The following is a 19708-nucleotide window of genomic DNA, read 5'->3' on the forward strand; positions in this document are numbered from 1 at the left end:
AAGAATGCTTTGCTTACACACATAACCCTCCCAGGTGGGCCAGCACAGCTGAGGCCAACTGTTCTAATGATGGATGGAGACATTCCTCTGTTGGCTCTTGTCCAGGGTGTCCCTCCTCCTCTGGTTCTTTTCATTCTGTCAGGAAAGCCCAGGAAAGGCTTCTAGCCTGAGAGGTCTAAGACTTGGGAGGGGGCTTTGGGTGGGATTCACCCTCAAACCTGCCTTGTTACAGCACAACAGTGGCTTCTATGGGCACTACAGAGGCCAATTCAGGAGTGACAGTGCTCGAGAATACCGCCTTGCAGCCAAGCCCCAGCCTCCAGCAGCGTTCCTGCAGCGTTGTCAGGTAGGAAGCAGCCCTGCAGGCAGCTGGGCCAGATTCTGCTTCTCTCAGGCCGCAAGAGCAACATCCTCAGCCCAGCCACAGCTGAACGGACACCCGAGGCCACCCTATCCCCAGGACTTGCATGAGGCCTGGGCCCTCATCCCTGAAATGTCAGCTCTTCCCCCGACAGATAGGGTGCATAAGAGCCAGTACCAGGCTGGGCAGTGCTGCTCACTGTTCCTTGTAGATGGAGGAAGGATCAGGGCCAAGGTGGGATGGGCGATCACGGAGTGAGAGCCTCCAGAACCAAGAAGTAAGCCTTGAGTTTTGCAGACAACTGTCCTTCAGCATGAATTCCTTGATGCCCTAAAAGTCAGTGGTCTAGCTCACAGTCAGCCTCATAGTCTAGGGGCTCAGGAGTGAGAAGGAAGCCTCCTCTGGTCAGGAGAACAGCATGAAAATTGGTAGGTATCCACCCCCATGGGCTTCCCTAGTGGCTCCAATGGTAAAGAATCTGTCTACAAGGCAGGAGACCCAGGTTTAATCCCTGGATCGAGAAGATTCCCTGGAAAAGGGCAAGGCAACCCACTCCAATATTCTTGCTTGGAGAATCCCATGGACAGAGGAGCCTAGCAGGCTGCAGTCCATAGGGTCACACAGAGTCAGACACGACTGAAGCAACTTAGTTAGCACACATGCATGCACACCTTCACCTCCATGCATGACCAAGGAGGACTGGAAAGGAGTGATGGCAGAAGTGGCCTAGAGTGGCTGGAAAAGGCTTCCGGATAACAGGAGAGGGATGCCGGACTCCATGCCCTCCATGCTTCCAGGCCTAGAGACAAGGAGGGAGCACTGAGCATCAGTCAGTGTCCCAACAGTAAAAAGCCCACTCAAAACGAAAGCACTCAGGAGCATATACATATAAAGGGGTAGGTGTGGGGGCTTCAGGGAAAGGCAGTCTCACAGGGTGGTAACAACCAAGTGGTCAGTACTGCTGGGCCTGAAAGAACAAGGGGAAAGCATGGCCTCTAGAACCCAGGAGAGAGTGGTGTGGAGAGGGCCATCCTGAGAGAAGTGGTAAGACACAGGTAGGTGAGGGCTGGCCTGGAAGGGAGCCAGGAGAAGAAAGATCTCCTCCCTCCTTTCCATCTCCTTCCCGGCTTCCTTTCAGGTCCGAGGGAAGTCAGCCTGGTGAGAACTGAGTTCACATCAGACTCCCGGGAAAGAGCAGGGTGGAGGAGGGCCGAGAGGGACCTGGAGGTGTGCCTGGAACATGCCCCGCCCACTGCAGCTTCTTGCTTCCCGGCCTCCAGCCAGGTCCTACTCATCTGCCATCTGGATTCGCTACAAATTGCTTTCCCAGGCCAGGAGCAGGGTCTTGGAGTCTGCCAGGCTGCAGAGCCTGAGCTTCCTCACCGTGCTCAGTTGGAAGGGCTGTCTGTCACTGTGTACTGAGCCAGGCCCAAATGCGACTCGAGAGTGCTGGTCTGGGGCCACCTCCCCTGAGAGAATGATGAGCTCTGGGTAGCACAGGGACAGAGGCAACCTGGGCGCTTCCTGCTTGGTGTCTGCAGTAGTCCTCAGTGGTAGCTCTCATCCCAAAGACCTGAATGTCCTCTCAACCTCTCCCCCCAGGAACAGAGTAGGGGACATATTTGGGGACCTGTTTTGGTTCAAGTCAAGACTTGTTACATGTTGGCATTATCAGTAACCCCAAATAGCATGATCTATGTGTCTTGGGCTTTAGGTTGTACAAATGCCAGGTCTCCTGACTCTTTCTAGATCTAAAGCTGTTTTAATTAGTGGAACTGCTCTGGGAAGGTGCACATTTTTTTCCCCCTTATTTGCTGAGAGATACCAGGTGTCAGCTAGCTGACTGCAGCTATTCTTGTTGAAAACCTTTCCAATATGTGGCATCCATTTACCTTTAGTTTGGGGCAGGTTTGAATTTTGTCATTCAGATGAAAGAAAATTCTGTTTTCTTTTTACTCTTTTTCTCTTCTAAACCAGATTAATTTATTTCTAACCTTCACCTGCCTGACTCTTGGGAAATGTAATCCTGAGCTTGTTTGTTCTCCAGGTCAGACCAGAAAGCCACGGGCTCATGGTTGGAGGCAGGTCCTGTGATACCATGATTGCTATGTGTCCCTGTCTCTGCCCCACCCCCACCACACCTCAGTCTGCCACAGACCCCCCCCCAACTCAGTACTCCCCTAACTGCACACTGTTCAGCCTCCATAGGGGCTCTTAGCCCTCCCACAGGCAAACACTGACCCATCCCAGGAAACCTACTTCTCCCCCAAGGGCTCTTCAGCTTGTATTCTAGCCCAAGCCCAAGCCCAATCCATGCTCAGAGGCCATGGGCTTTACTACCTAATGGAAAAGAAGCCCTCAGTGGTTTAGAAGCAAAGATGCAGGTGAAATTCTCCTTGGGGACAAGAATACTCTGAACTGCCTGGGTGGAGAGGAAATGACTGCACTTTTCACCAGGCTCCCACAGTTGTGAGAATAAAACTCAAGTCAGTGGGAGTTGATAGATATATCCTGTCACTGAAAGAATAGTGAGTTTCCAAAGTCAGAGCTGCCTTCAACAGCCAAGGTATCCACATTCTAGGGCTGTATACAGTTTCATGCCTAAAGATAGAGATGCAGGAAGAATTGGGGGGGGAGGGAGTTGGAATATGCCCCAGACCCCTAGATTTTTTAATTGAAATTTTTATTGAGATGACTGTAGATTCATAGGCAGTTGGAAGAAGTTGTAAAGGGAGATCCCTTTTATAATTTGCCCAGTTTCCCTCAGTGGTAACATTTTGCAAATCTATAGTAGACTATCACCACCAGGACACTGACATGGATGTAATCCACCTCTCTCATTCAGATTTCCCATTTGTGTATGTATTAAGATCTACAAAATCTTGGAATTCCCTCATGGTCCAGTGGTTAGGACTCCACGCTGTCACTGTTGAGGGCCTGGGGTTTAATCTCTGGTTGGGTAGCTAAGACCCCACAAGCCATGGGTGGCCTGGTGCATCAAAAAAATTGATAAAATCTTTTTTTTAATTTTTATTGGAGTATAGTTGATTTACAATGTTGTGTTTCTGCTGTACAGCAAGGTGAATCAGTTACACATATACATATATCCACTCTTCTTTAGATTCTATTCCCATATAGGTCATTACAGAGTATTACTTAGAGTTCCCTGTGCTATATATAGTAGGTTCTTTTTAAAAATATTATTTTTAAGCCATTTATTTATTGGACTGTGCTGTGTCTTAGTTACAGCATGAAAGATCTATCTTATTAAAAAAAAAGATCTTTGATCTTAATTGAAGCATGTGAAAGTGAAAGTCACTCAGTCGTGTCCGACTCTTTGCAACTATACAGTCCATGGACTTCTCCAGGCCAGAATACTGGAGTGGGTAGCTGTTCCCTTCTCCAGGGGATCTTCCCAACCCAGGGATCGAACCTGGGTCTCCCACATTGCAGGCAGATTCTTTACTAGCTGAGCTACCAGTGAAGTCCATGAATACTGGAGTGGGTAGCCTATCCCTTCTCCAGCAGATCTTCCTGACCCAGGAATCGAACCGGGGTCTCCTGTGTTGCAGGTGGATTCTTTACCAGCTGAGCTACCAGGGAAGCCCCTCACTGCGGCATGTGGGATCTTTAATTGTGGCATGGAAACTCTTAGTTCCCATGTGAGATCTCATTCCCTGACCAGGGATTGAACCCAGCCCCCTGCCTTGGGAGCTCAGAGTCTTAGCCACTGGACCACCAGGGAAGTCCCTGTCCTTGTTCATTGATTTAATAGCAAACATGTATTGAGCACAGTGCCAAGCTCAGTACTGGAGTTACAGATATGAATAAGACAGACCTTACCCATGAGGTGCTTGTGTTCTAGTCAGGGGCATCAGATGATGAATAGCAACATATATAGTCATACAATATGTTAGAAGGTGAAAAATGCAGGGTTGGGGTGATGGAACTCTAGTGGTCAAGGAAGGCCTCCCAAGCGACAGGTGAGAGGGAGTCATGGCAGCCAGAAGAGTCCCAGGCATAAGTAAGAGGTAGTTAAAAGGTCCGAGGTGGAAGTAGCTAGTGTGTCTGAGGAGCGGTGAGGATGCAGTGTGGCTGGAGGTAGTGAAGAAATCAATATCACATGGGTCTCATGGACCACTATGATGACTTTGACTTTTATAAACATGAGGAACTATTGATTTTTGGCAAAGCAGGAGTGTGATCTGACTTACATATTAAGAGTTATTCTGCCTGCTAAGAGGACAGGAGGCTGGAGGGGCAAGGGTGGAAGCAGGGACACCAAGTGGGAAGCTCTTGCAGTATTCAGGCATCAGAAGAATGTGGCTTAGACCAGAGAAGGCAGTGGCCATGATGAGAAGTGGTCTGATCCGGGTACATATTGAAGGAAGTATCAATAGGATTTCCTGGCACACTGCATTCAGGGTGTGAAAGAAAAGAATCAAGGGGCCTCTGGGGTGTTTGGCAAGATCTAACGGCCATGACCTGAGCTGGGGGAGGCTGGAGGTGGGGTGGTTTTGCAGAATGATCCAGAACCAAGACATGTGTTTGGAGATGTCTGTTAGACATTTACATGGAAATATGGAGCAGGCAGTTGGCTAATTGGTCTTAAGTTCAGGAGAGAGCTCGAGGTATAAAGAGAAATGTCAGTTTCCAGGTAGTATAATATTTAGGGCCGAGAGCCTGGGTCACTGATGAGAGAGTAAAAGAGAAGAGGAGAGAGCTGGAGCCTAGTCTTGAACGATCTAGAGTTAAAGGCCCGGTGTGAGACTTAAAGCACCACCCCAGTGACGAAGGATGTCCAGTAAGATGCCTCAGCTCCTCTCTCAATCAGAGACCCCAAAGGCTTCTGCTTTGGGGGCAAGTGCTGGGATGAGATGCTCTAGGAATAAGCTGTTGGTTTAATTTGTATCTGTCCTTTCGGGGTGTTGGCAGTTTAGGGGTGGTGGCTCCTGGCAACTTCTCTCCATTATGGGACCCTCAGGTAGCATCTTAGGGACAGCTAAGCATCATTTTTCCCCATTCACCCTCTTTCTTGCTGTCTTTCAAGAAGCCACCACAGCAACACTTCTTCTCCAAGCATGACAACCGCGCTTCCTTCGACAAAGTGAGTGCTGGAGAGAGGAAGGAGAATGGGCAGCCCTCCAGCCTAGGTTGAAATTGAGGTAGGGTGGAGGGGATAAGATGTAGTGGGCAGAGCAGGCTCCTTTATCCAGAGGAGTGTCTGTCTGCCTGATAACCTCTTTCCTCTGGCAAACAGCCATTCCCCAAACAGAGGTCCCTCTGCTTTGGCTTCCTCCACCAGTTTGCCTGACAATGTGCAAATATCCAAGGGGCCACTGACTTTCTGGGGCTCCATTTGCTCTGGAATGGAAGGTATGGCTGGGATGCAGTTCCAAGAGGCTGGGATACAGGCCAGGGAGGCCAGGAATAAGCCAGGCATCACCAGGCCCGCTGGGGTGTAGGAGGGGCCCAAGGAATCGCCTGGTGCCAAGACTGTGGGCCAAGGGCCCATACCGTTGAGAAGGGCCCCTACTGCCTGCTACAGGGAATCGGAAGGCGGAAAGACTTGGAGCGCCTCTGGCAGCAGCATACCTTCCTGCGCTGGGCACCCTCTGAACTGGAATTGTGCCAGCCGCGGCCCCTCGAATCCTCCTACCAGACTGAATTCCGGTCAAGACCAGGACTCAGTGACCTCCCCCAGCGCCTTGTCCACTTTGTGCAGATCCAGCCTCCCCATGTCACCACCACCTACCAGCAGAATTTCTGCCAGCCATCCCGGGGTGGCCACTGTGGCAGCGACAACGTGGGCCCCCAGACCCCAGTCACCGACACACTGCCTGACCTCCCGGGGATTCCCAGACCTAAGCTGCTGCAGCATTATCTTCATGCTGGGGTCTCTGAATGTCTAAACTGGTCCAGAACATTAAACAAGGATGGCTGACCCAGAGGCTCATCTGTGCTTGCAGCCCAAGAGATCTCAGAGGCTGGAGAACAGTAAGCGGGCCCTATGCCTGCCTCCTCTGTTGCTTGTGCCATGGCGCCTTGTGCTAACGACCCAGGCTAATGGTCTGTGAGGGTTACCTTGGACACAGCAGGTGGGTTCCAGGACCCCAAATCCATTCTGGTCACAAACCCAACTGTGAACCTCCTGCAATCAGTATGGTTGCAGGGAAATCAGAGTCAGAAGTCCCTATTAGTGGGCAGCAAAGACTGGAGGAGAAGTCCAGGGCTGGTAGCTTTGCTTTTTCTGGGAGGCTACTGCCTCCAGGGGTTCTGGTGAGTGGCCACACTGCCATGCCTAAGAGACAGCTTCCCCACAGCTGGGACAGAGGGAACCAACCCCCACTGGACCCCCACCCCCATCACCATCATGGAGGTGAGCAGAGGCCTGGAGGAGATGCTGTGTGACATGGACCTGGAGGTCATCTTAATTCTATGGTATTTGTTTTGTGAGCTCTAACACCCAGGGCAGTGGGAGAGGGTGGTCACCCTAAGTCACAGAAGAGGAGCGGAGGCTTAGGTGGGGCTGAGACACCAGAACCCTTTGAGGGCAAAGGCCAGATCCTAAAGGCTCCTCTAGACCCTCATCCCTGGGAAAACTGAGGTCCCCGGAAGAGAGCCAGGGACACAGGGGTAACATAGGAGTCCACACCAGAGGCCACAAGCCGGAGTTAGCGGCACTTTTACTTCCACATCTGAACCCCCTGGGTCCTCACAACAGCCCTGTGAGGTAGGCAGGGCAGGAAGGTCCCCGAGGTCCCCATTTACAGATGAGGATGCTGAGGCACAGAGAGGTGAAGTGACTTGCCCGAGGTCACACAGCTAGCAGTGTGAAGGGCCCACAGTCAATGTTCTTCTGGCCCTCTGGAGGTGCCCACACTGACGCCTACACCCCTCTGTGTTCTCGCCTTCTCTGAACTCTTCTGGGTCCACAAGGGCCTTCCAGGCAGGCTGACAGAGAGGATTTTTCAGGAATAGCCATTGGGGTGGGCCTGATCAACTCCAGGTAGGCACCGAGCCGTGGGGCAGGAGGCCAACTCTGCCCTCTCCCACTTCCCAGTTGGTCAGAAGGCCCAGTAGTTTCCAGAGCAAGGGTGCAGCTGGGCATGGTCCACGAATGGATGGGAGTAAAGGTGGGTAGAAGGGTGTGTCCTGCGCTAAAGATGAAGGCCACCCCCACGTCCCAGGGGCAGTGCCTTAAGTGCCCCACCCTGTGCCTCCCTCATCCCACAGAGCCACAGTGAGCTTTCTCAGCAGCGAAAGGAACCACAGACACCTGCTCCTGGCACAGAACTGCTTCTGCGGACAGGTCCCATCAGGCATTCAGACCCCATCACGCAGACACAGTGCCTCCACAGCCTGACTGGGACCCTGGGCGACACCCCCGATGGCAAACAGCCGCGGCCCAGCCTTCAGACTAGAACAGGAGCAGCGGGCTGTGGGCATAGCTGGCAGTGCCTCCCAGCGGCGCCGTGCCAGGCTGAAGCCCTCTACAGAGCCCAGGGGACACGGCTGGTTTCCTGCCAGAAGGAGACAGAGTGTGTAAAGGGCACAGGCTGCAAGGGCTGTAGCTCGTCTGCTCCCTGAGCCCACAGCATGGCCCAGCATGCGTTGCCCCAGGATGGGATACCCAAGGCCTTGCTACTTGTTGCCCCCATTTCATTATTCATTCATCTATTCATTCACATCCCTACTTCTCCATTCATTCAGTGGTCATTTGTCCTGTTTCTATCTTCTGGGCCCCTGCTGCTACAGAACCCACAGTTAGGTGCCGAGAGACACCCCAAAGGCTGAGCCAGGTAGACCACCCACTGACTGGTTGGGAAAGCAAAACTCCAAGTCCTGACCCCTGAAGTACCTAGAGAAGGGCAGGAGGTGGTGCTCATGTGGTGGGCTACCGCTTCCTGTCTCGGGCTCCCCTCCTATCCCAAGCCCCACAGAGACTTACCAAGGCCCCCAATGGCCACGACGTGGTCCCCAAGCGAGCCAACCACAAAATCAGCTCTCTTGTCCCTCATGCGCAGGCTGCGGGGCAGCTTGGTCCAGGAGCCTGCAGGAGAGGCGAGGAGGTAAGGGCTAGCCCCCTCACGCACTCTGCACCCCTCCATCCCATGGAGAGTGGGAGGGTAACCCACACCAACCACTGCTCACCATGCTCCAGGTCGAACATCTCCACAGTGTTGACAAAGTGTGGGCGGGAGTAGAAATTGTGGGGCCCGGGCTGCTGCAGGCCACCCAGGCTAAAGACGCTGCCTTCGGCCATGGCACAGCCGGCAAAGGCCCGGCGGCTGGGCAGGCTTGGGTGTCGGGTCCAGGTACGGGCCTCCAGATCAAAGGCCTCAAAAGCAGTCACTGGGAGCTTGCCCTGGCGGCCCCCTGCCAATGGAATTGGGGCACCTGGGAGGCGGCCCTAGTGGGGGTGGGCCTGGCAGGCCCTTCTTTTACCAGGTTGCTGAGCCTTTACCACTGCCCGCCCCAGCCACCCATACCCAACTGTATGCACACCAGAGCATGGGTCAACCCCAAAGATCCTTAGGCGCTGGGCTTTGGTTTTCCCACCTCAGCAGGGCCACCGGAAGAGCCTCAGAGCAACCCTGACTCAACCCAGCAAAGCTGCTCTTGTCCCACCATCCCAGACTAACCTATAGGGATAAATTTGAAGCTGCTGGACTTCAAGCCACTTTGGCACATCCCCAGGTCCTTACCCAGGACATAGATCTTGTTTCCATGCAGGAAGGTGGAGGCCCCGTAGCAGGGTGTGGGCATCGAGGGCAGCGACAGCCAGCAGTCCCGGCGGGGTTCATACACCCGAACCTGGGCCTGGGGGGCCGTGTCAGGGCCCATTCCCCCCAGTGCATACACCATACCATCTGCAGAGAAAAGAGTAACACAGACTATCCCTGGGCCTGGCCACAGTCCTCCACCCTGACAATTGCCCTGGTGAGGCGTGGGGGTGGCTTGGGACACACCTATTTACGGTACCCCTCTCTGGCAGCAGAAACCCTCCTGCCTGCGTGGTGTGGGGGCTGGGAGAGCTAGGATCCCCACTCTGGCCAGGGCCCCTTCAAGTGAAGAGCAGGAGGCAGTTGATCTAATTATAATCTGTCTCCGTCTCCCTGGAGACGCTATGGCAACCAAGTCTGGCATCCAAGCAGGACCGGTGGTCAGACCTGGAGGCCACAAGGTGGGAATTATCGTGGAGGAAGGAGGGTGGGGAGGGGGGGTTTAAGCCAGGGGTGGGGCCACATGGAGATCTGTTCAACAGGGAGCTCAGACTGGGGAGGGGGCGCTGGGGGACTGGGAGAAGGAGCCTGGGCCTGCAGGATGAGGGCGCTGTCCACGAGCCTCCTGCCAGCACTTTTGTACTCTGTCCTCTCACTAGAGAAGGTTCTTGCCCTGTGACACCCTCAGAGTCAGCTGGGGGCATGTCTGAGGGCCTTGGGGAGATGGCCAGTCAGCTAAGGGCTTCTATGGCAACTGCCTCCAGGCCAGCTTGGCTTTTGTCCATCTCCGTCTCCCAGGTTTGTTTGTGTGGCGTGAGGAATTTAAGCACTCACTGGGCTCTGAGCCAAGGCCCTGCTCCCCTCCCCTCCTCTCAGACTATTTATAACTATGGGAGCTATTGGGCCACCCCTTCTGGAGGAATGGGGCAGGGAGGTAGCCTGGCCCTCCCATCATGCTGGCGGCTAGCCAGGACTCTGAGTCCCACCTCACAGCTGGAAAACGCAGTTAAGGCTGCTGCTGGCCCAGCTCAAAGCTAGGTAGGGAAGGCTACAGGAGGCAAATCCATGTCTAGGGCACCTAGGCAAAATGTACAGCTCCCACCCAGCCTCTGAAGGTAAAGGGACCAAGTCAGGAAAGAATGGAGCTGCTGGGGCACCTGAGGGACCTTCCCTGGGAGGCCACTCACCTCTCTCCACAGTCGCAACCCCCATGGCGGCCTGAGGGAGAGTGGCCCGACGCTCCCAACGGCCCTCGTCAGCCAGGAAGGCCTCCACAGCAGCTACTGGACTCTGGCCCTCATCCACACCGCCCACCACTAGCACCTGCTTGCCCAGTACCACAGCTGCCGCACCAGCCCGGGCAGTGGGCAGGGGCGCCAGTGCCACCCATGTGTGTGAGGCCATATCCAATGTCTCAGCAGTGTCCAGAGGCAGTCCAGCCCGGCCACAGCCCCCCAACACAAGCAGGTGCCCATCCTGGTACGCCACTGTGCCATATACCCGGCAGGTGGGCATGGGTGGGAACACCTGCCAAGCAAAGGCCCGGCCTCCTCCTGTAGCCATGGTGTTCACCTACAGTGGCAGGCCATGCTATCTGGTCAGGCGGCAGGCCTCAGTGAAGGGCATGATGGGGCCTCATCTTGACTCTACTAGGGCTATAAGGGAGTGTGGGGTCAGTCCAGGGACTTGGTCTTCACCTACAGAAGAGACGGAAAAGGACTAGTCAGAGCCACTGACAGGCCCCCCAGGATACTGATGAGCACTCTGGCCCCAAACTGCTGGTGGGAAAAGCAGAGGGAGGACCCACCCCCACCGGCTAGCACACTGATGTGGATTCCCTCCCGGAGTGGGAAGGAGGGCAGTCTCCCAGTTACCCAGGCAAATTCCCCACTTCCTCTGGGGCTTGAGGAACTCTCCTCCCATACCTTGCCCTCACCTAGTTGCTCCCCGGTTGAATCTAGGTCTAGGTGGGAGGTAAAGTAACTAGGATAGGACTTTCCATACTAGCCCCCTTCCCTTCCCCTCAACAGTCCACACCCTGGTGCTCTGCATCGGTGGAGTTAGACTGGACCCTCCCCCTTACTGGTTTCCAGGGTGCTCTGGACAGCCATTGGGGTCTGCCACCTACTGCCAAAGATCAGACTCCAGGGTATCTTTACATCCCGTTTGGGAATCATCCCATAGAGTCCATCCGTTCCTCAGCAAAAGACCAAGATCAGGGTGCTGGAACCGGGAGGGGAGAGGCTGGAAGCCAGAGTCCCACATTTCCGCTCAAGGTCTATCCTCAGGGGTCTGCCCATGCCAGGTCCCCAGAGACCAGCCTTCTTGATGTCCGGAAAGGGGAGGAGGGTGATTTGGGGAACCTAGGAGCACTCCAGGGCGTTGCCAACAGGAAGGATAGCTGGACTTCACAGCAGATCCCCAAGTTCCCAGGCTTCTCCTTTCCCAAGGGGGCCATATTCCTTGGACCCCTGGCGCCAGGGCCTTCTGGCCCCAAACTTCCAGCTCGGGTAACGGAGGGGGGGTGCGGGGGGCGGGTCCTGCCGAGCGCGCTTGGGGCTCTACACCCCGCGCCCCAAACTTCCCCTGAGCGCGGCTCCCGCGGGACTCACCGGCCCGGGCTCCGGCGCCGCCGGGCGCAGGGTCCACGGCTCTGGCTCCGCTGGTGCCGGCTCTGGTTGGGGCTGAGGCCGGGCTCCGGCGGGGCTCAGGCTCTGCTCCGGCGCGGGGCGGGGCTGGACGGGGTCCGCCCCTCGTCCCCCCTCCCGACTCGGGAAACCCTTCCCCCTGCTTTAACCCTGCACCTGCCGTGGCCGGAGCAGGGCGCACCGACCTATGGTCACCGACACACGGGTGAAAAGACAGACGGACACGTGGACACTGGGCCTGCCCAGGATTTGGGGTCCGACCTCGGGCGGCAGGGAGAAAGGAAGAGACGATGGGCCTCACGACACGTGTAGGATGCTGGCGGTTCTGAGCGGGACTCAGCCTGGGAGCACCCGCGAAGGGGCCGACCAGCAGAACCTGGGGAATTAGGGAGCGGGCGCCCGCCCACCGCTACTGCGCGCACAAGAGCCCACGACAGGCTTCGCGGCGGCGCCCCCTTGAGGCCTCTTAGGGAATGGCCTGGGCCTTTGGCGGGGGCAATGGCTTGGTCTCCCTTCCCCAAGCACGGACAGGGCACAGAAGATGTTGGGTGATGCACATCGAGGCTAGCCGTGGGTGGAGGAGCAGAAGGTGCCAGCCTCAGTACTTGACAGGCCCTTCCACAGGTCTGGGTGGGGACAGTTTGTGTGGGGGAGTGTAACTGAGCAAAGGATGAAGAGTCAGAGACCACGGACCTCCCAGGCAGGTCACTCTGGGCTTATCCCGTGGGGCCTAAGGCCTGGGCTACTCTGGGACCCAAGGCACTTTGTGACTGTCCATCCTCACGGTCCTGTGCCTGCCTCTAGCCAACTCTGGGGTCAGGCAAAAGCAAGTTGGTGTGACAGAGACCGACCTACCTTAGACCCAGACCCTGGCCCATCCTATCTTCTGAGCATTACAAGTACTGGCTGAGTCTGTGAGCTGGGGCCCATTTGTACAGGTCAGTGGTCACCTAAGAGCAGAGGTCCTCATGGATGTTTGTGCTTGCTACCATCCTGTCCCTATGTTATAGACAGTCTGCCTCATTTTCCCCAGAAGCACACCTGGAGACTGAGACAAAAGTGCACACAGTTAATGTGGGAAATGAGGACAGGAAGCACCAGCAGAGAATTGGCAAGAAGACAGGGAAACCAGCCAATTAAGGGTGTGTCAAACAAGTTCCCACTGTGGGCAACAGGGACCAAATCCTGCTGGGGACTCTGGGAGCCAGCATAGAACATGGGCCTCACATTATTGTTCCAATCAGAGCAAGGGTTGCTAAGGTACTGATTCTCAACCCTCCATCAGCAATGGGCTGAGAGGAGCTCTGGGGCATGAATACCTTAGTCTGCCTTCTCCATGACCAGAGTCTTCAGTCCCTTTCAGGGCCTGGCAGATGGAGTTAGAGGGCCGGCAGGGAAATGGTGCCAAGGCTGGTTGCAGATCCTGGCTAGAAGGCTTCCATCCTCCCACTCCATTCTCTCAACACGCTCCTCACTCAAACCACTGGTACCTTCCTCCTTAGAGCATTCACACTGTCCTGCACACCCTCACACATTTCTCACTATTCCCTTTCCAGGCCTCTTCCCCTCTCCTTTCCAGCAATTAAGCACATAAAAGCATCCTACCTTTAGCTACCTCCCAGCACCCGAAGTCCCTCCAGTGTCCCCTTGCTTCCTATCAAACTCTTGAAGTCATCTTCTCTTACAGGTTCCACTGCCTTAATGTCAACCTTCTTATATCTGCTACCACTACTCCTCAAAACTTGGTCTTGTCAAAGTCACCACGGGACACCATACAAAATGGGGGAGGGGCACTGTGATCTTTATCTCAACTGAAATTTTGCTGGCATCTTCAAAGCTTCACCCCTTGTGACCTTGGCTTTCTCCTGTTGCTTGCCCTGCCTCTGGGAGTCTTTTACAGGCCCTGCTTCCTCTCCCATCCCAGAAAGTGGCTCCTCGAGACCCGGCCTTAGCTTTCCTCCTTGGCACATAGACTCCCTCCTGGGGTAATCCCTTCAAGACCACTGGCCTCTTTCACATCTAGATCTTCACCAGATCTCTGCTTTGCTGGATATGGGTCTAGGGTCCATCACTCAGGGCTAGAAAAGATGCCAAATGGAGGGACTTCCCTCGTGGTCCAGTGGTTAAGAATCTGCCTTGCAATGCAAGGAATGCAGGTTCAATCACTGCTCGGGGCACTAAGATCCCACATGCCTCAGAGCAACTAAGCCCATGTGCCATAACTAGAGAGTCCATGCGCCACAACAAAAGCATGACACAACAAAGATCCTGTGTGCCACAACTAAGACCTGACACAGCCAAATAAATATTTAAAAGATGCCAAGTGGAAAGCAAGGGCTGGATCCTGGGATGACCCTGTGGTCTCCTCAACCTAATCTCATCTGACCCCAGTCAGCATCCACCAGAGTCTAGGTCAAGTCAGACTTGGTCCTGATGAATGATCCCAGAGAGTTCCATCACAGATGCATTAGGTGCCAAGAGACAGAAGGATCAGCCTCCCCTCAGAGAGCTAGGGACGCCAGACCACTTTCCCTCGGCCATACCATTGTCCTAGTTCTAATGTCTGGAAGGGATACAGACTGGGGATGGACCTACCCTTTTTTGTCCTGACTTTTTTGTACCCTTTTTAGCGCTGACTTCTAGACTGGACATCACCAGAGATGTATCCTCTTTTCGGGACACATCTAGGTCCATGCCATCTCTGGAGGCTGGGCTCTGCTTCTTCATGGAAGTGGATTCTGTTTACACAGGCCTGGCCCCACCTGCATACAGAGGGCAACACTGCTGGCTTTGGAGAAGCTGTGGAAGACAGCTTGGGCGGAAGGTGAGACTGAATTGGTCCTAAGAATGAACAGTTAATCCTCAACCATGGATGGAGCAGAAGTAGGGCTCACCCACAGTTGGGGACTGAGAGTACTAAGGTAGGACTTCCTGATTGCACCCTCTGAGACCCTGGCCTTTGAGAGCCCACAATTCCCTTCTCTCTACCAACACAAGGGGACTAGAAGCATTGACTCCAGAGGAGCAAGAGAGTTTGCATTTCCTGCTGGATATCTTGGCAATGCTTAAAGGCACAAAGGATCCCAACCATCAGGGCTGAGGCCCTGAGGTGCTTAGGGGCACAAGGTTAGGCCTAGGGTGGAGTCTTTTTCTCTTTAGGGGTGCCCAGACCCCTCTGTATAGGCACAGAAACATACAGTAGCCAGAGGATCCTGGGGTTTTATGGGGAATGAGGAGGGCTATTAACCAGTCCCCAGCTGAAGCATCCAGACACCCTCTGTGACTGCCCATAGGCTTCTAAAAGCACCTCTGCCCCTCACACTCCTGCACAGGCTCCCAAAGGTTTAGAGCGGTCCCTGCTGCCACCTCCTCCAGGAAGTCTTCTTTGGTTCCTACTCGTCCGGCCCCTAGACTTTGGGGGAAACGGGGTCTCGGGGGGTCAAGGGTCATTAGGGCGGGCCAGGTCCCGGAAGCGGAAGCGCGGTGACTTCCGGTGCGCAGCAGGCGGCCATGTTGGATCAGCGAAGGCGGCGCAGAGGCGCGTCCTGGGTCCCCGCGGCGTCGCCGGTAGGTTGGGGCCGTGGGCCTAGCCACGCCGCGGAGGGGCCGTCCGCGAGGCGGCAGGGCGGTGGGCCGGGCGGCCGGCTCTTTCGGGACCAGCGCCCTCCGGCGGCCGGGACGAGACCACCCCCAACCCCCACCCCGTGCCCAGGGACCCCACCCCGGGGCTGTGCGACCCGATCGGGCTCCCACTGCCTGCCCCATACATTTCGCTGCTTCCAAGGTCCCCCGCGTCAACTCTCGGCTTGGGCACCAGGAACGCGGATTCTCGGCCTGAGGGCTCTGATCTTCCCCTTCCCCGGTTCCGCTTGGATGGGGCTGCTCTCGTCCCGCATTTTTCATCAGTTTCCCCTGCCGGTCCCAGGGATAGTTGGGAAGTCAGGGGTCGGGCTGCAGCCTGTTTTCCGGAGCCTCTTGGAAAGCCGAGAAGACCCCTCCTAAGGGCCCTGGCCAACCTGGGCAGAAGAGCCCCAATTTACCCCCAACATCTGTACATGGAGGTAACAGTCCCCTCCTTATTGTACAATTCACAGCTCTGGGAACTACAGCCCTTGGGGAGGGGGACTAAAAGAACCAAAGTCATGTGCAAGGACCGTACTTGGAGAATGGCCTCCGGAGAGGGAAAGTGCCCGAGACACCTGAGGATCCAAGAATATTTCCAAACAAAGAGCCCCAGGGCACTTCCTCCAGGGAGTTATGAAAACTTCTGCTCCATTAGGGTGGAGGAGGAAGCTGCACAGACGCACCGCCTGGCCCCAGGGACCTGCCTGATCCCAGGTGATCTTTTAATGCTCCTGTGCAGCTGTGGAGCTGCCTCTGGGACCCCTCAGTGCTGGATTGGGCTAGATATTAGTCCTGATTGACGGCCTGCAGCTTCTTTAGAGAAGCCTGGGACAACTTGGGTCTTGCCAGAAGCTCCAAATGGGCGGTATCGAATTTTGTACTTCTCAGCCTTAATTAGGATCGCTCAGATCTCTTGGGCCCACTTTATTAAGCATCTTACTTGGAGTCTGTGGCTCCCACTATCAGACATTGGGCTCTTGGTCTGGCTGCCTGGCCCTAGGCTGCCTGATTGTCTAGTTGTTGTTAAGTCAGTCAGTCATGTCCAGTTCTTTGAGACCCCATGGACTGCAGCACACCAGGCTTCCTTGTCCACCACAGCAGGCTTCCCGGTCCTTCACCATCTTCAGAAGCTTGCTCAAACTTATGTCCATTGATTGTCTAGAGGTAGTTTATTAGTACCTGCTACTCATCATCTTTTTCATTTCTGTTGAAGGCGAGTCTGGCTCTTTCTCTGGGGTTGCTCTCCATGGCTCTAGTGCTAGGAATTGTACCTCTGAGTGGCTTGGCTGGCAACTCTGAAAGCCAGAAATGGTCATGAATTTGGGGTATAAGTCTGGGTCCTTAGGCTGGCATTCAGGCAACATTCAAAGCTTGTACTGCACTGCTTTCACTGGTTTTTCCAGCTGACCCTCCCAGCCCTGACCACAGATTCCAGTCATACCAAGTTTGCCTTACTCTTTCTCATTTAGGAGCCATTGCATTGGCTCTTCCCCTTTTGTACAGTCTCCATCTGGTCCTTTCCTGTTCATCACTCATATGGCACATGGGTATTCCTCTCAGGAATCCTTCCCTGACCCATTGGCAAGCTGAGCTGTCTGCCATTGTGCATCCCAAGAACCTTAAGGGTATCTCTATCTTTCCTTCTGTACAGGGCTCCCGGCAGACAGAGGTGTTGACCTGTATTCCCAGTGTTGTTTAGTATTAGGATTTTGGCCAAACTCAGATCTTTCCAGGGGCCCAGCAGTAGGTTGGATGGCTCTGATTATGGGCATGTATCCTGAAGAAACTGACTCATATGAGTTCACCACCTACCCCCCAACACACACTCCGCCTTGGTAGGTGGAGAAGCTTGAAGTTTTGCTCCACGGAGTGCTTGTCTCACTCTGACCAGGCCCCTGTGTGTCCATAGATGTTATTATGAATGCTGGCCCCGATTCACCTGTCTGCCTGTCCTGGCCCCTATCTCGGTGCCCTTCTTGACTCTCTTCCTCTTGCCTTGGAGGTGCCAAGCGCTGGTTTGTGGATCCCCAGGCAGACCTGCAGTGCCTAATGCCATGAGCGTGGTGGTGCAGCATGTGGAGGAGAAAGCTGTGCACTCCTGGTCACGGATCTCCACGGCGGGGAAGAAGGCCCTGGAGGAAGCGCTGCTTGTCTTCAACCCCATGAGCCAGGATCTCAGTGCCACTGAGGCCCAGCTTGTGGCCTTCCTGCAGGGCCTGAGGGATGATGGCTTCCAGCCTACCATCCTGCGCAGCGGTGATGTCTATGGCTATAGTTCGTGCACAGCCAACCCCCCAAGCCAGACAAAGCTTCAGGCTCGTGCCCCTACCCCAGCTGCCACATCACCTCCAGCCAGTGCTCCCCAAACTGCCATGCGGCTGCCTGCGGGCCGGGCCACGCTGCTTCCCATGCCACTGTCTGGCAGGCTGGCCAAAGCGTCCACCCCAGCCCTCGCCAAGCATGCTACCACCAACCTGCTCCTGAGCTCCCTGAAGCAATCAAGTGCCGGCCGTGCCCAGGGTGCGGCAGTGGGCTTTCCCACCCACCTCTATCCGGGTGTCTACCCTGCCATGCGACTCTCCGTTGTCCTTGAGGCCCTAGTTCCCCTCAAAACTCCCGTGGCCTGCTTGGGTGCCAAACACAAGGCACAATCACTGCAGCTGTCACTTGCAGACTCCCCCATGAAGGTGCGGAAAGGTCCAGGGAAGAGGCTGGGGAATGCCCAACTCAAAGCTCCCAGAAAAGCCACAAGCAAGGGCCCCAAGTGTCTGGCTCGAAGAGGCCCCAAGTCTGGACCCCGACAAGGCACTGGGCTCCGGAGCAAGACCTGCAAAGTCACGGGGTCTCTTGGTGGCCCACGAATGAAAGATGGCGGTGCTCTGGGCACCAAAGCAGCTCGGGCCAAAGCTGTCCGTGCCCAGGCCAAGGTGGCTCAAACACAGGCCACGGCCACCCAGGCCAGGGCCAAAGCCAAGGCCGTGCGGGCCAGGGCCAAGGCTAAGGCAGCTCGGATCAAGGCCAGCGCGGTGAGGGCCAGGGCCAAGGCCAAGGCTGTGCGAGTCAGGGCCAGGGCCAAGGCTGTGCGAGCCAGGGCCAAGGTGGCTCGGACCCAGCCCAGGGGCAGGGGCAGGCCAAAAGGGTCTATTCAGGGCAGGACTGCAAGGAGGAGCCGGAAAAGCTGCCCTGAGACTGTGGGGCAGAAGAGGAAAAGAGCTGAGGAAGCAAAGGACCTTCCTCCCCGGAAGAGAACACGGCTTGGGCCCCGATCCCCTAAGGTGCAGCTTGGACCTGGAACGGCAAGGCTGCTGAAGTTCAGGGCCATCAAGGTGAACAGACTGTCCTCAGATGACGAGGTGCGGCAGCAGGCTCAGCGGATCCTCCGTGTGAACCTTTCCCCTGTAATAAGACTCCAGCCATTGCTGCCACACTCAGCACCCTGACTCCTTCACACAGCGACGTTGGGGGAAACCAAGCCCTGTTGTCCGTGTGGCCAGCGACACAGTGTGCAGTGCGCGTGGATTCCACAAGCCCGAGGACTCCGGGTGCCTCTCCAGGGCCCTGAGAACCACTGACCTCCTTTCAGAGACCGGAGGAGGTGGGGTGGGGTGGGCGGGCAGAAGGGGTGGTCTCATGGCACAACGCACTGTGACTTGTTGTTCTTCAAGTTGTATGTCTACTGTTCCATCTATCACGTTTTATACCTTTCCACCTTCCAGTCTCCCTGCCTGCCCTTTGTGGTCTTCTTTGCGTATGTGACTGCTGGGAGGCCAGCTTGAGTGTACAGGAAAGGTAGCCCCAGGAACAAGGATGCCAGAGAGGAGCCTGGTAGCTTGGGGAACATCATGGGTGTGAGTGAAGGGGGGGGGCGGCAGAGCCACTCTGAAGTGGGACACCTCCCCTTGGGGCTGCCCTGGTGTGTTACCCAGATAGGTCCCTTGGAGGAGGACAGTAGGTGGCTCCGTGGGGCAGCTTGCAGCCACAGGTTTTTAGGCCAGGGAATGGGTGGTGCAGACAGCTGGCCTAGTCTACTGTGGCTGAAACCTTGGGGCTTTGTCTGGGCTTGTCTGGGGCAGGGCCAGGCCTAAATTGGCTGAAGTACTTCTGCCTGTTCTCTGTTCTGCTCTCTCCAGGAGAGGGTCTAGCTTGAATTTCCCCAGTTGGTGGCAAGGGGTTGGGGGTTGAGTCAGAGGTCAGGGTGGCTCTGGGTTGTAGGGTCACAGAGTCTCACTGACCAGGAAACTCAGGTGGGTGGAGTGCAGCGATTGCTGAGCCTGGAGAGTTTGCACACTGCCTCTCCGTGCACTCTGCCTGGGTTCCAATTGCTCCGTTTCCAGGTCCAACCTCAGCAC

General features: G+C 55.5%; 3 protein-coding genes across 27 annotated transcripts in view; 2 read left to right on the forward strand and 1 right to left on the reverse strand.

Moving 5' to 3' along the window:
* CIMIP7 (ciliary microtubule inner protein 7) overlaps window positions 1-7734 on the forward strand; it is a 14444-nt gene extending 6710 nt beyond the window's left edge. For 3 of the 18 annotated variants that reach the window (XM_081525636.1, XM_081525628.1, XM_081525634.1), the window contains 3 exons: window positions 233-346; window positions 5415-5468; window positions 5889-6306. In XM_081525636.1, coding sequence (XP_081381762.1) covers window positions 233-346; window positions 5415-5468; window positions 5889-6305 — 585 coding nt within the window. In that variant the 3' untranslated portion in view covers window position 6306. Of the gene's footprint in view, window positions 1-232; window positions 347-5411; window positions 5469-5621; window positions 5738-5888; window positions 6307-7597 lie in introns of those variants that run through there. The other 15 variants (XM_081525635.1, XM_081525627.1, XM_081525633.1 and 12 more) reach the window with 9 other exon arrangements.
* KLHDC8B (kelch domain containing 8B) overlaps window positions 1-11818 on the reverse strand; it is a 15620-nt gene extending 3802 nt beyond the window's left edge. The window contains exons 1-6 of one of the 4 annotated variants that reach the window (XM_081525621.1): window positions 11700-11818; window positions 10275-10784; window positions 9070-9234; window positions 8516-8740; window positions 8313-8414; window positions 1033-1160 (exon numbers count right to left, since the gene is read on the reverse strand). In XM_081525621.1, the coding sequence (XP_081381747.1) occupies window positions 1033-1160; window positions 8313-8414; window positions 8516-8740; window positions 9070-9234; window positions 10275-10650 (996 nt within the window). In that variant the 5' untranslated portion in view covers window positions 10651-10784; window positions 11700-11818. Of the gene's footprint in view, window positions 1-1032; window positions 1161-7029; window positions 7885-8312; window positions 8415-8515; window positions 8741-9006; window positions 9235-10274; window positions 10785-11699 lie in introns of those variants that run through there. The other 3 variants (XM_081525619.1, XM_081525623.1, XM_081525620.1) reach the window with 3 other exon arrangements.
* Window positions 9492-19067, forward strand: CCDC71 (coiled-coil domain containing 71). Of its 5 annotated transcripts, XM_081525571.1 has the most exons (4): window positions 9492-9548; window positions 10287-10566; window positions 14366-14559; window positions 17362-19067. In XM_081525571.1, exons 3-4 carry the CDS (start codon window positions 14396-14398, stop codon window positions 18797-18799), a joined length of 1602 nt encoding a protein of 533 aa, XP_081381697.1. In that variant the 5' UTR covers window positions 9492-9548; window positions 10287-10566; window positions 14366-14395; the 3' UTR covers window positions 18800-19067. The 5 variants fall into 5 exon arrangements, with proteins under 5 accessions (XP_081381697.1, XP_081381698.1, XP_081381700.1 ...); XM_081525572.1 differs by lacking the exons at window positions 9492-9548; window positions 10287-10566; window positions 14366-14559 and adding exons at window positions 15251-15796; window positions 16015-16073; XM_081525574.1 differs by lacking the exons at window positions 9492-9548; window positions 10287-10566; window positions 14366-14559 and adding exons at window positions 15251-15302; window positions 15830-16073.
* Window positions 19068-19708: the final 641 nt, after the last annotated feature.

The sequence above is a fragment of the Giraffa tippelskirchi genome, chromosome 9, assembly GCF_054371585.1.
Source record: "Giraffa tippelskirchi isolate mGirTip1 chromosome 9, T2T-mGirTip1v1.2.pri, whole genome shotgun sequence".
NCBI lineage: Eukaryota > Metazoa > Chordata > Mammalia > Artiodactyla > Giraffidae > Giraffa > Giraffa tippelskirchi.

Excerpts from the sequence above, each read along its gene's own strand:
- CCDC71 (XM_081525571.1), top strand. The coding sequence starts at position 14,396 with ATGTATCCTCTTTTCGGGACACATCTAGGTCCATGCCATCTCTGGAGG. Across the intron at positions 14,560-17,361 it reads GAAGACAGCTTGGGCGGAAG|GTGCCAAGCGCTGGTTTGTG; the intron begins GTGAGACTGAAT and ends CTTGCCTTGGAG.